Source organism: Protopterus annectens, chromosome 7.part1 (genome assembly GCF_019279795.1).
Source record: "Protopterus annectens isolate FY-2018-M chromosome 7.part1, PAN1.0, whole genome shotgun sequence".
Taxonomy (NCBI): Eukaryota; Metazoa; Chordata; order Ceratodontiformes; family Protopteridae; genus Protopterus; species Protopterus annectens.
The window spans coordinates 42,533,150-42,552,527 of NC_056740.1; the positions used below are offsets into that span (position 1 = coordinate 42,533,150).

Genomic DNA, 19,378 nt, shown 5'->3' on the forward strand with positions numbered 1-19,378 from the left:
TTTTTTTTCATCATTTATCCATAACAAAATTCAAAAGCATACAAAAGAACCTATTGTAGAAAGATTAATAATGACAGTATTATGGGTAGCTTTCTCTTAAGGAGAAAGATTTACTGTTGACATACTTACTTGTTTATTTTCATATCTCAAATTCTAAGATCCAAGGTTAGTAGTTTGTTATATTTCCTTTCCTTCTAAATAAGCTCCTTACCGCATAACTAAACGTGTTGCTTATTACACCGTATGCACTGCTTTATAGGATGCTTATTGCTGTAGTAATTTGTTTTATAAGATTCACAGCTATATGAATATGTTCTATGTTACAGATGCTGTTTCATATAAACAAAGTGGTGGATACAGTCCCATATATATATAGAATGGTAGAAGCATTCATATATGTGAAGTGACAGAGGCTTTGCCTTTTTTTTTTGTCTCCTTCCCTTTTTCTCTCTCACATGCATTTTGATGGTTGAGTTGAATAGATGGGGAATTGGAGATATCGTTGGTGACTGTTGATTTTTGAAGAAATTTAATGCTTTGATATGTTGTATAGTACTCAGTATACTGTTGTAATTCAATGTGAAGAGGCACTGGTATGCTTGGATCTCTGGGGCTGCACGAGCTTGTTTTCGGCTATTTCAGACTCTTCTCAAAAAAAAGAAAAAGCTTGTGAAGAATTTTACTTAGAAAATTCCTGCTGAAAATGCTCAGAGAGTCAATTCAGGATCCCAGCAGTCTCGTGCAACATATCCACGAGCTGTTATAGTGTTTCCTTCATTAAACAGACATGTAAAAGCAATCTGAAGCAGCCACACAAACTCTGACCTATGATGTCATGCTTAAGTGATGTGAACATGCAGGGACATACAGATTCAGGAAGTGAAGTCAATGCGAATACAAAGATGACTAGAAAATAAGACTTTGACTGCAAAAATGTAAGTTAAATCTTTAAAAAACAATTTGTGAGGTGCAGAACGGATGTTTTAGATAGTCAAATCAGTAATATATGCACTGGAATATGCACCACAAAATTTTTGGGTAAACGGTAGAAGTACTGTTTTTTTCTCTCTTAAAGCAGAGAAAGTATACTGAGAAGCCTTAATAGTAATGACTGCAAACTTTAATACATTATGATTTCTATATACACAAAAATGAGAATAACATCTTTGTAATATATTTGCAAACTTGTTCAGAAAACATTTGTTTTTCCTTTCTGAATAGGAGAAAATGTATTTTCATTGTTTTAATTAATACAATGTTTTTTTTTTTGTTGTACAAATTCTCCAGTCAGATTCTTAGGTAAACAGATATGTATCCCCAGCTTAGTACAATGTTTTTATGTTAAATATAGTCACATGATAAGAATACCGCTTATCATTACAGTGTGCATAAACAGACTGAATGTATGTTTTACATACCAAATGACATAATTATTTGCTTAAATTACTTTATAGTCAATGGAGAAAGGAACAGAGGGAGGGGTGAAGGGAAAGCAGAAAAGGAAAGGGAAAACTATGACTTTCAAACTGTTGCTTGTAAAGAGAAGAAATTTTTTTTCTTCACTCTCTTTCATGGATATGTATATTATACATACACCCAATGGCAGAGGAACCCAAACGTTTCTAAGACTAAGAAAACATGACAAATGTTACTGTAAAAAATGTGATAATTTGACATCTTTTATGTGACAGAGTGCTTTATGTTATATATATATTTTATGACTGCAACTAAAGGCGTAAAGCTTTATAGTAACTTAAATGAATATCAGAAAATGGATATATTCCTTAATTATTCATTTACTCTTTTACAATACAGTCACAATGCTAACACAGGTTGGGATCATTTTTGTTTAAGACTATTCATCTAATGAGATGCATAACAGTGAAGGGGCTCCAACATTTGAAATATATTTGTTTAGAAAATTGTAGACCATAGTTTTTTTCTCATTATAAATATGTATCTGTGTTAAAGGGTAGTTTGTATTATCATACATATATATTACAGATATTGGATTTGTTTAACCCCAGAGGTTAGTAAATATAGAAATGTATATATTCTCATTATTAGAGAGTCTAAGTGGTTCTCTCATCTATTTTCAAGGTAAAGACAAAAGATTTCATTTGATAGTTTTAGAATATGTTATTTATGATCATTGCTTCTGTGCTTGTTAAACTACTTTATACATCAAGTAAGTCATAATATATCTTAACATGTTTTGATGGATAATTTGTCAATTACAGTTGAGTAAAATCAATCATAGACTTTGAAGAAATATTATTAATGATATAATCTTCTAATAACATTTTTAAATAAGTCAGAATTTTATTAACTAAGTGTATCTAGGTTTTGAAAACTGAAATTTTATTTCATTATTCTTTAACTGATCTATATTGAACTTAAGACTAGAATTTACAATACATTAGATGCATTTTGATTGTTCCTGCTGATTGTAAATGTTAAATTTTTCTAAATTTCAAAGACTCGAACAGATTGATTAATACAAAAATATTTTAATATATAAAGAAACGTTTAAATTTCTGAATATGGATTTTACTTTAAACATTAAATGGAGGATGAGCTTTTTCTAAAATATACAATTTGAACGATTGCAGATAATGGATGGTAGCTGAAATGCTGTTGTTTTAAACAGGGTGGTAATTTTAGTGGTGTATGCTACTCAGATTGGGAGTTATCAACTCCAGGCTGGGTGCGGGTTTAATTTTTAAGAATTTGTTGTATACTTCATGTTACAATGAGCATATAATGTTGGCATCCACATCATTCATTACAATTGTACTCTCAATTTTAAAACATCTCAAAGAATTTCATACACACAAAAGACTTACTCTATTGAAAGATATAATTGAATTCATAAACACTGGAGGGAATAGAATAGGAATAAATATAAAGCTTTAAATAATATCCATATGCATAGCAATGATACATATATAAAATGACGACACTGAAAGGGATTTCAATAAACATCAATGGATTAAATAACCCTTGTAAAAGTGGAAGTTTAGATATTTAAACTTACATAAATCTAACTTAATCTTTTTTCAAGAAACCCATCTTTTGAAAGAGGACATATCTAAATTGAACACAAATCTACAATGTTAGTCAGTTCGGAACACAGTAAGAAAAAAAGAGGGGTAGCCATCATGTGGAACAAAATGTTACCAATTCCCAAAATAATTAAGACATTAATAAAGATGACAAAGGAATGTTTTGCTTAGTCATAGTTCAAATTAATAGAAAGATTTTTGCTTTCATTAGCATATATTGGATTCCAGGTATTGCATAAATACAGTGAAACAACACATTAACCAAGTAGTACTCCTTTCTAAAGGAGATATTATCATGGCTGTCGATTTCAATTGTATCTTAAATGAAAATGAACAAGTGTTCCAGAGAAAAGGAAAATATCTATTCATGCTAAACATCTGAAAGACTTTATAAATTCATACCACTTGACTGACATAAACAACCAAGCTGATATAAAGTCACTGCCATATACTTTCTTCTCCAATACACATAAATCTTATTCCAAGATAGACATAGTCTTGATTGCTATTCAATTAATGACTTACATAAATCTAATTTTATCTCATGCCCATTATCAGATCATAACTCAATAACCTTTGAACTTAATATAAATGTAGTAAATAGCATACGATTTGAAAGAATTCCAGCATATTTATCTCAATTAAAAGATTTCAAAGAGTTTATAAACCAGGAGATGCAAACTTTTATAGAAACAAATTATTCACTGGATATTTCAGTTATATATATTTGGGATGCCTTAAAAGCATATTTATATGGGCAAATCATCAGATGGTATAATAATAAAAGGAAAACTTTGGATAAAGATCTAAATGAAACACAGAGTAAATTAGACAAATATAAACTTAATAACAAAAATAACTTCACTAATAAAGACATAATAAAATAAATGAATAAACTAAACAATGAAGACAAAGAAATTCTAAACCACAAAATTAATATTTGTCTAGAAAAATATAAATTCTTAGCTTTCTCAATGAATCCCAAATACTTAAATAAACTCAAAAATAAAGCAAAAAGACTTAATAAACACAACCATATTAAACAGATCTTTTCTCTAATATACAACATATTCTAGATGAGTTCAGGGATTATTTTCATAAATTTAATCATAACAAGGTATATATGGAATCAAATGATAAAATAAACACATTCATAATAAAATATACAAAAAAAAAAAAAAACCTCAACAATCATCAGCTAAAGTTAATAGATAAACATATTTCACTAACCGACATTCAAATACAGATCAAAAAACTTAAATTAAATAAAGCACCAGAAAATTATGGTATTATCTCAGAAATCTACAAATTGATGCCAAAATGTTCTTTTACTACTACAAATGTATTTTAACAGCCCAGAATGAATTTAACATTTCCCCATCATGGAGCTACACCTTTATCTCCCCAATTCTAAAAACTAATAAAAATCCAACAAAGTGCTCCTCATATAGCTTTATTTCTTTACTGAATGTTGACTATAAAATGTTTATGAATATTTTTGCAGATAGACTTAAGAAATTTCTTCCTAATATAATTGAAGAAGATCAAATGGGCTTCATTACAAACAGAAGTACTTTTGATAATATAAGAAGAACATTAACACTAATTGATTATGCTAATAAGAAAAAGACAGATCTGACATTAATAAGCCTAGACATAAATTTGGCTTTTGATTCAGTGAACTGGAACTATTTATTTATCCTACTGAAATGTATAAACTTCTCAGACAAATTTGTAAATTTGACTGAACAGCTTTATAAAGGGGCATTAACATATATAAAAATAGGCACATATATCTCTCAATATATTCCCATTTTTAAAAGGAACTAAGCAGGGTTGCCCACTTTCACCTTTATTATTTACCCAAGTTATGGAACCATGGGTTAATCTAATAAGAATGAATAAAGATATAGAAGGCTTTAATATAAATACTGATACAGCATCTAAAATCCAGCTTTTAGCTGGTGACATTCTCATCACATAAAATGGAAATAATCCCTCTCTAGCACTGTTATTCAGTTCCATGGAAAACTTGAAAAAAATTTCAGGTTTAGTTTTTAACAAAGGTAACAGAAAAATACTGCCTATATATGCAAACAAAAATAAATTGGAAAGAAAATACCATACATTTAAACCTAATTCTGATCAAATAACTTATCCATGTATCATACTAGCAAAAGACATAATGACTATAATCCATCTTAATTATGATAAAAGTCTTAAAAACATACAATCTCTAATTACAAATTAGAACAGAATGTATTTTACAATGGAAGAGTGCCTACAATAATTAACATGATAATACTCCCAAAGATACCTTATATAATTCAATCACTACTGTTATTACCCCCTAAGACAATTGTTAAAAAATGAAACTCCTTAATGTTAAGTTTCTTTTGAGCTCCAAATAAACCCAGAGTGGCATTGAGATTTCACTTTAGTAGTTGGTCCAAAGAAAGAATAGCCTTCCCAGATTTAAACCTATACTCTATCTCATCTATAATTAAAACTATCTCACAGTTATTAGATTATTCATATTCTGCAAAATGGAAAAAGTACTGGGAAATAATTAGTTTGGATTTAATTACTATGCCTCAAACATATAAATTAGATTGTAGATAATTCTATTTTATGGATATTAAAAGATCTCTTTACCACATATATTATACCAAGATACTCAGATAATTACATATTAAACATTATAAATACCTTCCAAAACTTCATATACAAATATTCTATGTACAAATAATGGATTTTTTACTATATCCTATAGCATACACACATGGTATTCTTCTATTAGCTGATCTAGATAAAAATGTTTTTACTTAAACAGAAAAGATTAACTTTCTGGTATCAGATGTTGCTGAATAACAAGGTTAAAAATCTAGACTTTTTAAGTCAAGAATTTGATTTAGATCAATCCTGTTAGTTGGAATTTCAGTCTTATATACAATATCTTTCTAACAAGCTTGACTTATTATCTCCTATAATTAAGAAATCTATTCCTAAACTAAAAGACTACCGGGTATTAAAGATAAAACAGAAAGCTTCAAATAAAGGTAAACTTTCTTTTATTTACAAAGTCATGAGAGAAGAAACATATATAGCTGCTCAGGAAATTATTGGAATTACTTATTTTATATTAATAATGAAACACCTAAAGAACAAGATAAAGAACACATACTGGAATCTGCTGGTAAAACAACCTCTTCCTTAAAATGGAAACATTGTACTTGGAAATTCTAATATGGGTCCTTTTATATACCACAAGTTATGAGTAAAATAAACAAGAAAGATAATATATGTAAGAGATGAAATTCAATGATAAATGCGGACTGGGTACATATGTTTTTTGATTGTACAAGACTAAATGATTATTGGAAACTTGTTAACAGTTTTCTACAAGCTTTATTTACTGATAAATTGATATTACCTAAATCACTAATCCTCTTCAATACTTCTATACCAAAATGTGTTAAGAAAGTTAAACTTCCTCTATTATGGTCCATTCTAACAGTGGCTAGAAAGATTATTAGTAAAAATTGGATTTCAGATTCCCCTCCTTCTTTTATAGAATTTAAAAATGTTTGTCACTTAGAATTATGCACAATTAAATCTCGAACATCTAGGAAAACATCTTCTCATAACATGTGGGTTACTTTACAGAGATTGTTGGAAACAGAACCTGTTTCTTTATGAATATTAATCTAATTAATTATTAATGGAATTTTATATGGATGTCTTTGTAAATACTTTAGTTGTTTTGCGTTTGTTAAATATTTATTTTCTTATTGTCAACTACATGTATCAGTTATGAAGTTCAGTTGGTAATATGTTAAAATTAATAAAGATGTTTAAAAAAAAAAAGAAATCTGGTCAAAGTCTACCATAATGGAAGGACAAAGGCCCAAAAAATGGGGGCAGAATTTAAAATATTCCTCTTATAAACTTAGAAAGCTGATAGAATAACAGGATTTCTGATAGTATGCATTTTATGAAGGATAACAAGTCTGAAGCTCATATATATGTTATTATTTAGTGACGTCAGTCTACAGTGATTTACCAGAAAACCACAAGTTTTATGAGAAAGAAACCAAAACTATAAGACTGAATCTTGACAGTTGAGCAGTATGTTTTGCACACACACACACACACACACACACACACACACACACACACACACACACACACACACACACACACACACACACCTTCTCTCTTCTCTTTCATACACACACACGCACTTCTACCCTTTCTCTGAGCTCACACAGCCACGCATTCATACACACACCTATATTTTGACACAATAACACACACATTTTGTCATATGAATGACTAGTTTAACTTACACAGGCACACACACACACACACACACACACATGCACACACACACACACACACACACACACACACATGTTATCTCTCTCTCATACAGAAAAATGAACTGCTAGTTTAACTAACACACATACTTGTACACTCGTACACTCGTACACTCACTCACACTTTGCATAGCTAGTTTAAATTCCACAGTAAGTGGGGACTGAGTTTACCTCCATAGCATGCATTAGTAGTCACACTAGTGTTGAAGTTGCTGCCTTTCAGTCCTAAAATATAAGTTAAATGCTGGATTTTGTGGTGGCCACTTTTGCTTTTTATTAATGTTGCAACTTAAGATACCTAGTATTTACAAAACTTTAATTATGGCACATACACTTGCAGAGGACAGCTAAAATATTTTCCAATTCTACTCATGGACTTACTAACTTGCAGCTGTGCTATTATGACCAGGAGAGAATGTGTGGCTCTTTTAATTTGTAAAACCTGTATGAGCTGCACTTATGTTATTGTAATGCAACACCACGCTTGTGCAGAATTCTATGGTTATGTCAGTCAAGTACACCTCTAATTATTATCATTATTAGTCGATTGCAGTGTATTACTCTTCCATGAAAATATTTTAATTCTTGATATCCTTCAGAAAATGCATACTAATGCAAAATGTGTCATTCTAAAATCTTGCTAAGTTTATAAGCACCCTACTCAAAATTTGTTCCTGATTTCAGGCCACTGCCCCCTCCACACATTATGTTTGGCTAATGGCTATGTTTGAATTTTTTTGTGCTGAGATGCTGAGCAGAAAATATTTGAAACACGAATTCACTAACATGACGTCCACCTTACAAACAGCAAGATAATATGAGATAGGGGCAACCAATTATTTCTTATTGCCTTTACTTGTTGCCCTGCCTCTGGCAAATGCTTGATTTTCTGTTAGATTGTTAAGGATTTCAACAACTCAGTATATCTTATTGTTCAAAATGCATACTGACAAAAAATCTGTAAGTAAATTAGAATAATAGATGCCTGAATCTGAATCCTTATACCCTTCCTCTGGCATTATCTACATGTAGTCAGTAATAGCAAATGTTTTTTTTTTTTACTTGAAGCCTCTTAAAAATGGGATGTTCCAGTGCCCTTATCTGCACACTGAAATTGGGATTTAATGGGGCCAATCAGGAATTTGTGGCACTCTACTATTTTGAGCTCAAAACTGGGAAATGCCAATGAATTTCGTAGAGTTGACAGATATGTTATGAATGCTAAGTGCTATAAGTTGTAACATTATGTTGTTATTTTTTATCCAAATTGCCCCTTTTTGATAAAATCAAGTCATATTCTCAGATTCAAAGTCTCTATTACCTCCTAACATCTGATTACTAGGCATACTATCCAGGGCCCCCAGCAATTTTCTATTGCTCTTTGGGGGGTGATATCACCCATGTTGAGAACTACTGGTTTAAGCAAAAGTAACTTTTATGTTACTAGTTACTAAAAAAAATATATATTACTATTACTTTATGACTATTTTGAAAAAGTAACTAATTATATTACTAGTTACTATAAACTGCAATATATTACAGTAATATACTACTTATTGTTATATATTACTCCCATCACTGCATGTAGCACAGACAGAACTGCTTAGCCTGATATATATATATATACATATATATATATATATATATATATATATATATATATATATATATATATATAAGCTCTCAGCAGGATGATCAAAATGCTGCTGTCAGTGTGTGTGTAACTTGAGTGGTTGCTGAGATGTAAGTTGTTTACAAATGATCATACATTTAATAGTTACTGTGTTTACTGTGACTTATAAAATTCAGTTTAAAACCTAGAATCTAAACAATACTGCCACTATTAAAAACAGTTTGTTCTGGAGAGTTTGGCATTTACATTTCTTTTGTAACCGCTATAGTCCCAGAGATAAGAAGATTTGTTTAAAATCTGAGAATATAACTTGATTTTATCAAAAAGCTTTGGAAGTTACAGAGCAAACTTCTAGAGCTCCATTAGAGAAAATGAGTTAAATAAACTATTTGCATTAACTTTGGCTTTCTGACAATCTCTGCAGAATCACAGTAATGGGTGACACACACACAATGGTGATGCTCATGAAATTGAGGCAAATTTCATTAAGTTTATCAAGTTCTTTTGTAAATGAGGCTGTTAGGCAAATAGCTCTATGAATCACATTACTGAGCAGATCTACAAGTGTTGCCAAAGTCATAGAAAAATTTGCACAATTGAGTAAAACAGCTTAATGCATGCACATCCACATTGCCTTTGTATGAGATTTGGTGAACCTTACACATAGTTGCACAACCTGACAGCTACCTGATCTACTTATATTCACACTGTGTGGGATTTGGTTGTAAGCAGCAAGAGTCTCATTTTCATGCCAGAGGCACTATTTTGCTTCAGACACTGGACAAGAAAAGATGTATGTCTCTGTGAGAGGTCAAGGCACAGCCCTAAACTAGTGTATGAAGCAAAACAAATGTTTCCTTCATGTACTGTACAATCTATAAGGACAAGCTACATGCATGGTCTGACATTCCCCTTTGAAGGACTGATATATGACTGATATAAAAGACTGATATATATATAACTTTAACTTGGGGGTAGGGGCTATTTAACTCAGAAGTATGGTCCAGACTAAGTGAATATCCCAGGGAATGACTTTAACTTGGGGGTAGGGACTATTTGACTCAGAAGTATAGTACAGACTAAGTATCCCAGGGAATAACTTTAATTTGGGGGTGGGACAACTTAACTCAGAGGTATGCTACAGACTAAGTGAATATCCAGGTGAATAATTTTAACTTGGGGATGGGGATTATTTTACAAGACAGGTATTCTTTACTGTAGTCAGTGAAAAGTACAGTTTTGTACACTTACCATAAATGTAGATGTTCAAGTGTATTCACTGTTGCAGTCATTACATTTGAGTTATCTGCTTGCAGGTAGCCCTCAGTCGGCCTGATTAACAAAGTATTGGGTCCTGCATCAGTTGTTGTCCCTTCTTCCATGATGTCGGGTCTTCAGGGGTATAAAACATGCAGCTGATGCCATTAATCAGTTTTTCATGCCCCAGATGTCAGGTGCCCCTCTAATGGGGAGCAATCAAATATAAAAGTACAGTGATATACCTCCAACAAAATAGCAAATACACCAATAGTAAAAGAAAGTAGAGGTATAGCCAAAAGAAGTTAGGGGGCTGGAGGGAGGGTAACCAGGAATGCAACAGTGAATACACTAGAACATCTACATTTATGGTAAGTGTACACAACTGTACTATGTTCTTCGTGTTTTACTGTTGCAGTCATTACATTTGGGTAGATTCCCAAAGCTGTGGTTGGGAGGAGGAATTTAGATAGCATTAGGATCAGCTATAAGGCCCTGCAAGACTGCAGTGGCAAAGCCAGCTCTGGATTTAGAGAAAATTGGCAAATGGTAATGCTTGGTGAAAGTATGTACAGAACTCCAGGTAGCAGCTTCTAGGATGTTCCTGGTAGGGACCCCTCTGAGAAAGGCTGTAGAGGTAGATGCAGCTCTGGTGGAGTGAGGTCTGATCCTCTGGGGGATAGGTTTTCCATGGTGCTTATAGAAGAAATGAATCCAATGGTCTATCCATTTAGAAATGTTTTGCTTTGAAATAGCCTTCCCCTCTGCCCCTCCTGCAAATGCTACCAGCAGTTGTTCAGATTTCCTTTGAGGTTTAGTCCTGTCTAAGTAGAATCTGAGTTGTCTGTGCACATCTAAGGAATGATTAAGAGCCACACTGGATACCACCTTGGGCATGAAGGATGGATTGGTTCTGAGGGACACCCTGTCCACATAAAAGATGATGAAAGGCTCCACTGCCATAAGGGCCTGTAATTCAGATACCCTTCTAGCTCAAGTGATTGCTAAAAGGAAAGCTGTTTTCCAAGAAAGAAATGTAAAGTGTGCAGTAGCAGCTGGCTCAAAAGGAGGTAGAGTGAGTTTCTCCAAAAAAAAAAGTTAAGGTCCCAGGCTGGCGTTGGAGTTCTTCTGAGTGGTCTCAAATTTCTGGCCCCTCTGAGGAACTGCTTATGCAGTTGATGAGAGAAGAGGGGGGTTCTGTGTTATAATGAGCTAAAATGGCTGAGACATGGATTTTCATGGAGGAAAAAGACAGGCCCTTGTGAAGCATCTCAGTTAAGTAGTGTAAAATCTGAGGTAAATTGGGTGCTGCTGTGTTCATCCCTTGAGATTGGTTCCAGGCACAGAATCTTTTCTATTTTTCAGCATAGGATTTTCTAGTGCTAGGCCTCCTTGCCTCTAAAATGATATCTATCACAGGTTTACTGAGGGATGGTAAAGGAGCGATTATGGAATTAGCCAGGCTGCAAGGTCCAGTGTTAGAAGATGAGGGTGCAGAATCTGGTTCTCCTGCGGAGACAACAGGGAAGAAGTCTGAGGCAGGTGCCATGGGGATAACCATGACACACTGCGCAGGAGGGGGTACCAGTGTAGGCATGGCCAGTCTGGAGCAATCAAAATCATCCTTGGTTTGTCCTGTTTGATTTTTAGTAGTACTTTGGAGAGCAGAGGCAGAGGGTGGAGGGCATAGACTGATTGTTTTTTCCAGCTGAAGGACAGAGCATCCACTTTCCATGCTTGTTTGTGGGGAGTCCTTGTGCAAAATTTGTCCAATTGGTAGTTCTGGGGAGAGACAAACAGGTCTATATTTGGGCTCCCCCATTTGCTTGTCAACATGCTGAAAATCCTTGGTTCTAGTTTCCACTCGTGTGGGTCCATGAGGTTTCTGCTTAGTCCATCTGCCAGTGTATTTAACTTTCCTGGCAGGAATTGAGCTTGTAGGTGCACTTGGTAGCTCAAGGCTGTGTCCCACAATGCCATGGCTAGTCTGCAGAGGGGTAAGAATGTGTACCCCCCTGCTTGTTTGTGTTCCACATAACAGTGGTGTTGTCCGTCTTTACCATTAGTTGTCCTGGAAGGATGTGGTCCTTGAAGGCTGTCAAAGCATTCTGTACAGCTAACATTTATTTTTGATTGATATGCAGGTGCATTTGACTTGGGTTCCATTTGCCCTGAATGCACTTCCCTGCCAGGTGAGCCCCCCATGCATAGTCTGATGCATCCGTTGCTATGGTTTGGGTGGCAGGAGGTGGTGTGAAAGGTAGTCCCTTGTTTTGGTGGCAGGCCTCTGTCCAGCAAAGGAACTCTAGGCGTAGGCAAGCTATGATAGGAATCATTGCTTCTATATCCTGAGAATGTTGACATCATAGGCATTTTAGATACCACTGTAGTTTCCTCATATACAGTCTTGCATATGGAATTAGAAGAATGCAGGAGGCCATGAAACCCATGGCTTGCAGTATTTGTCTTGCAGATAGCAGGGTTTTTGTGGCCACTTGTTTGAAGTAGGTTGTCAAATTAGTTTGTTTTTCTGGCATGAGGTAGGCCATCTGGGAAGTTGTATTCAAGCTTGCTCCCAGGAATATAATTGGTTGACAGGGTACCAGGTGAGATTTCTTTTTTTATGGTGTACCCCAGACAAGTTAGAACCCTTTGTACAAAGGCCAGATGATTCAAAAGTATGTCCTGGCTTTCTGCCTGAATTAGACAATCATCCAGGTATGGGTATATTTGAATATTTCTTTGCCTGCAAAATGCAATAACTGGAGCTAGGCACTTTGTGAATACCATGGGCACAGTAGATAAGCCAAAGGGCAGTGCAGAGAACTGATAGTGCATGCAGCCTGCTTTGAAGCATATGTATCTTCTGCAAGATTCCCTGATTGGGATGTGCAGGTATGCTTCTTTTAAATCTAGTGTTGCCAACCAGGCATCTTTGCCTAGCATAGGAAGTAATTGGCAAAGAGTCAGCCTCTTGAATTTTGAAATCTCCAAAAAGGTGTTTGGAGTAGACAGGTCCAGGATAGGACACCATGAATTGTCTTTTCTGGGTATCAGGAAAAGTCTCGAGTAAAAACCTTGTCCCTTTTCCTCTTCTGGTACCAGTTAAATAGCCTCCATGCGTAAGAGAGAAAGTACTTGTTTTTGGGCCTCTGCCCACTGATTTGGGGGTAGGTCTGCCCACACGCTTGGTGTTGGCAATGTGTGAAAGTGAAATCTGTATCCCTGGGACTCTATATTTAAAACCCATTTGTCCTGGGTAATGAGTTCCCAGTTCATTGCATGAAGAGCAATCTTTCCCCCCAAAGGGGCAGTCAGTTGATAAGTGCTTGGAAATTTTAAAAGGAAGTCATTGAGACAGTTTACCATGGGGGGTGTCTTGTTATTCCCAAATTTGGAAGTGGAGGCCCCCCACTGCTTAGTCCTGAGTGTCCCCTGGGACTGAAACTTGGGGTTTTTGCTGTGTCTAGGTTTGGCTTGAGAAGATCTGGAAGGGGCTGGAAAGGACCAATTCTTAGAGGACCAGTGCCTATTAAATCTAGAAGGCTGAACTTTTAAGAAATCTTTAACAGTATGCATAGATTTAGCTTTATCTTCCATCTTTTTAAGAACTTCCTAAGCCTTGTTGCCAAACAGGAGGTCCTGATTTAAGGGAGCATCCAACAATTTAGCTTTAACATGATCAGGCATAGATTGCTCCTTAAGCCAAGCATGCCTTCTGAGCACAGACCCAGTAACAGTGGCCCTGCAAGAGGCCTCTAATTGTTCAGCAGAATGCATTAAATCCTGTAATTCTTTATTTTCCACGCAGTCAGGATTCAACATAATTTTCTGTTTAAGCAATCCAATAACATGTTGCTGATACGTTAACATATGAAACTGGAAGTTTAAAGCCCTAATGGCCAAGGTTGCAGAAGTATAACCCTTCTTACCCCATCAATCCAGCACCCTGGATTCTCTATCAGAAGGGGTAGGATTTTTAGCAGTAGAAGCCTTAATGCCCTTGGGCCCCTGTGAAATAGTCTCTGGATCTGCAAGAGGATTTTGAAAAAAGGAACTTGTGTGACTCTGGGACCCTGTAGTATCTGTCTGGTTTTCTGGGAGCAGAAGGCAAGGAATCAGGGGCCAAACTAGATTCTGAAAAAGCATCATTGACAATGTCTAGTACAGGAGGAATAGCTAAAGGCCTATGCTGAGGTAGGAGTAAGAAATCCCTAAGCCTTTTTTTTTGAATCAGAAAAATCCTGGCTTTACTAGTGGAAATGCTCCCTTAGAGTATGTAAGGTTTCCCCAAAAGAAAAATCCTCTGGAGGGGAAGCAGAGGGAATGGAGTCCTCTGCATCAGAATCCTCATAAGTAGATAAGGCAAATCCAGATCATCAGAAGAATAAAAGAAAATGGAATCCTGGTCAGAAGATTCATAAACCACTTTGGTCCTAGGCCTCTTAGAAGGGGGGGGGGGGGTGGTTGGCTACCCCTGATTAGAGTTATTAGATCTTCAGCCATTCTTATCATTTGTTTTTTAGGCACAGAGGCCTGAGCATGTGGCTTGGGCATCGGTTATTTCGGCATGGTTCGAGATTTAGGCCTAAGAGAAGAAGGGGGCATCAGTTTAATATGCAAGTCCATAGGCCTCAATACACCATCAGAAGCTGGTGCCTGCATAGCGGCTCCAGACCCATCCAAGGTAGAGACATCCACGGGTTCCATAGTTGAAGCATCTCGCAGAATACCGGACTCCAAATGGGTCTCAGTAGAGGCCTGCGAATCAGAAGTGGCGGTTATCAGGGGCTGCGAAAGCGCCTCACTGAGTACCGGTGAAATGCCGACTGGCTTAGGAGAAGCTTCGTCGGCAGTTTTGGACCTCGGTGGCCTGTCTCTGTCTTTAACTTTCCATTTTTTCGGAATCCCGGTAGTCGGATGGCTAACCAATGACATTTCTGGATAATTAAACCGAGAACCAAAATATTTAGAGTGGAAAATGATGATGGAGAGTGCGCTGATTAAATAAAGCACAGAACTGACAGCAAGGTACATCGTGGTAAGGGCCTAGGCAAGAAATACAGTATGAATGAAAATCTTTATGAGGTATTTGCTTTCCACAAGTAATGCAATTATTAACTTTTACTGACATCAGTAAGGAGCAAGAAAAAGTTTCCCCAATGGGGTACTTAGCTTTAGTTGAAGACTTCGGTTCTGAAACTCAAAAACAAAAATTTTAGGAGTCAGCGACCGGCACTTGCAAACTGCGTCTACTTCAGACTCCGCACGGCAAGAAAGACTGATGTAATGGCATCAGCTGCATGTTTTATACCCCTGACGATCTGTCATCATGGAAGAAGGGACAGCAACTGACGCAGGACCCAAGACTTTGTTAATCACACCGACTGTGGGCTACCTGCAAGCAGATAACCCAAATGTAAAGACTGCAACAGTGAAACACAAAGAACATCAACTGCAGTTATATGTAAGGTAGGGGCATACTGACTGAATAACCAGGTTAGAAATTATAAGGTGGCTAGTGTCAAACAAACCATTTGTTAAGACAAGTACTTTATTCTGCAGTCAATTGCACACTTCCATTTAGGTGATGGCTGCTGCCATAAAGTAATATAGTGTGCTTACTTACATTTCCATAGTAAACTGCATCTATCAGAGCAAATGAAATGTGTTTATAATACATCAAGGTATTCTAACAATTCCATTATTTTGGCTTTTTTTGTTTTGCAGCATAAGATGAGTTTTCTCTTAACTGCCATCTCTTTAGAAGGAGGCTTTTGTGGCTGATTCCCTGACCCCATACGTACTCCTTGTGTCAACCAAATAAATGCTAGCACTGATAACATATTTATTTCATTATAGCATATAACATTAACTGTATTACATTTTAATTTATAACATTTAAAATATTGTACATCTGTATTATATCAGATGATATTACAATATAGCATTGTACATTAAAATATTACTCATAATAACACTAAAATCAGTGTGCACTATAACATAATTTAGCAATTATTGCAATTTCCCTCTTGGGATATAATTTTTCCCCTTTTTTGTCTACTTTAAGAAATCCACAAGACCATGAGGCACATTAGCTGCAGTTGACCACTACAGCCAAGCAGAAACCCCCAAATAATTATCACAAGCCTGCACTGAAGGGTAGGAAAGTTGCTCTTCCCCAACACACATCCCAAGTCATAGCAGCCTTTAACTCCACCAGCCACAGCTATAGGTATAATAGAGGCTGTAATCAACAGGGATCTTGAGAGCCAGTAGGGCTTATACCAAATTTTCTTGCAAGGAGTGCAAAACTTGCTGTCGCAGACAACCCCATTAACTGAGTCACAGGAAACCACTACATCCTTAACATTGGGGTCTGATTGTCCAGGCTCCTCTGGATAGAAATCTGACTGAGAGTTTGTGTGCTGAGATGACACATTCAAAGTTTCAGAGTTCCGCCATTTTCCATCATTTGTGCAACCACCCTTCTGTGTCGAATCTATTTATTGTACATTTCCGCAGCTCTTGTGCTGTCATTATTTTGCCATCCTCTGTTTATTTGTTTTTTCTTACATTTGTGAACCAACATACTGTGTGGTTGTCCCACCAACTATCGTGGCTGATTCTCTGTGCTCTTGGGAAAAGATGAAAGGATGTAGAAATAATGTTAGAAAAGTATACTATCATAGGAATATGGGTGGGATAAAACTCAAATGAAAGGCTGGAGCAATATTAAGAGGGCAGATGTAGAAGATGGAGGAGGATTACATTCATAATTGATATGAGTATCTACTAAGTTATGAACAAAGTAGTACAGAATAGAAACATATATGTAACAGACCAGACAGAAAGTGTCAGAAATAACAGGTAGATGGGGTAGCTGCATTCATGTTAGAAAGAATGAATGATTCAGTTAAAAGTGGTATAGATTGGAAGTAAGGCTGGGAAATTTGGGGCTAGAATACAAACCACATAATGTTTCAACAGTTAAGTTAGACAAGTGGCAGGAGTAAAACACAGCATTGATAGAGTCTACTGTGTATAAGATAGATGGAATACAGGAGATGGAATGGAGCATTTGTCAGCTTCTGTCAATCATTGCAGATATTCATGTTTGTTAGTTTGCAACATCATTGGGTGTAATGAACATCAGAATGCATGCCATGTGTTATACACCATTAATAAAGTCAGTACTACATTAGTATTAGCTGATGTATCAGTATCATGCTAGTACTACTGCCCATTGGGCTTACAGTGTTGTGTTCAGGCTCTGGTTGCTTGTAACACAAAAAAGGAAATACAGTGTAAATGAGAAATAATTGGCTTTACCTGTCAGATGAAAAGGTTGATTTGAAGCTTACATAAAACATGATCTTGTACAGGGAAGAAAATAGTCATAACCCCTCTATCTGCCTGAATCAGTATGGAAAAAACACAACTATATGCAATTATAATCTGTTTTCCTATCAGTTAACACAGCTAATTAAATCTATAAGGTGCATCCAGTAGTGTGGGGTTTGAGTCTTCCTATGACTGAAGTACAACTCTGAGCAAGTCACTTAACCACACCATGCTCATGTGCTGAGTCTGAAAAAGGACCCTGCAGATCAGTGCTTTACTCTGGTTAACAAATAAATTTGAACTCTTCATTAAACAACTAACTATACTTACTGGAATAAGAAACTTTTTTATTTCATCTAGAGCATGCCCCATTCTGGCGTAGGCCTCTGAAGGTGGAGCAAATACTTCTATCAGAACATGAAGGTCTTCATTAAGATGATAGTACTTTGTTTCACCACTCTTTCGTAGCTCTTCTTCCTGTAAAATAATACATGCACTTTTACTGGGCATATGGGACTCTGGAGATGCCACAGGCATTAATTAAAGGCAGTACTGACCACAATCATTTAACAACTGTTAGTATACATACTGCCTTGCATTTCACAGACTGTACATATGAAGGCATTGAATAAAATAAACAGAGTGAACATCTGACAGACTTTATATTATTTATTATTTATTTTCAAAATGATGTAGACTTCTGTTTATAAAGTTTATGAAGAGCGTTTGTCATGTGCACCTCTGCACCATCACAAAACACCAGTGATACTTGAAAACATTACTTTGTGTGTTTAAAAAATGTATATGTAAAAAAGAAAGGCAGTGAAATGTTTCAGACTCTACACCCTTTACACAAAACGCAGGAACATTAATTCACCACACAACTAATCCATTAGTGTATTTTGTTTTTAAAAAAAATATGAAGTACGAAGATAAAATGCCATGCTTCCAACATTCAATTAGTCATGAGAGGGAGCTTAACAGCTCATTATTCATTGAAACCACTACATATTGATCAAGAAATTATTGAGCTCAAATGCTAAATAAAGCATAATGATCCACAAAGCCCCCTTCACTCCCCACTTATATATCATGTTTTATATATCTATATATATATATATATATATATATATATATATATATATATATATATATATATATATATATATATATATATATATATATACATATATATATACACACACACACACACACACACACGCACACACACATATATATATATATATATATATATATATATATATATATATATATATATATATATATATATATATGTTTATATTAACTCTGAGACTGCACTAGTGGTTAATGGGTATATTTCCTGTCATCACTGTAGCGCAACACCATGGTGAAAAATTTGGTATGTTTGCTCATCTTATTTTCAATCAAATATGCCAGCTTTTCTCCAGTTGATGAAAAGCCATATTGATGAAGCATTCTGCTCTTCATTAGGGGCAGTGGGTGAGGCCTCAGGTTCAATATGATGCTGGGGGGAATGATATATAACACCATGGCATTATTTAAAATATTACTGGGACTCATACCTCTCAACCTCTTAATGCAAAAAATCTGTACAAAGTTTGAAAAACTGGGGGCACAAATAGGGACATATTATTTACAATATCTTTATTTATTTACTTATTGACAGTATAAACTTATTTGTTTTTGTATACATTTTC

At 35.3% G+C, this 19,378-nt stretch overlaps 1 protein-coding gene across 2 annotated transcripts in view; it reads right to left on the bottom strand.

Moving 5' to 3' along the window:
- The window catches only part of KHDRBS3 (KH RNA binding domain containing, signal transduction associated 3), a 1,441,609-nt gene that overhangs the window by 648,485 nt on the left and 773,746 nt on the right, over positions 1-19,378 (bottom strand). For both annotated transcript variants that reach the window (XM_044078538.1, XR_006365708.1), the window contains exon 4: positions 18,009-18,155. In XM_044078538.1, coding sequence (XP_043934473.1) covers positions 18,009-18,155 — 147 coding nt within the window. The remainder of the gene's footprint in view (positions 1-18,008; positions 18,156-19,378) is intronic.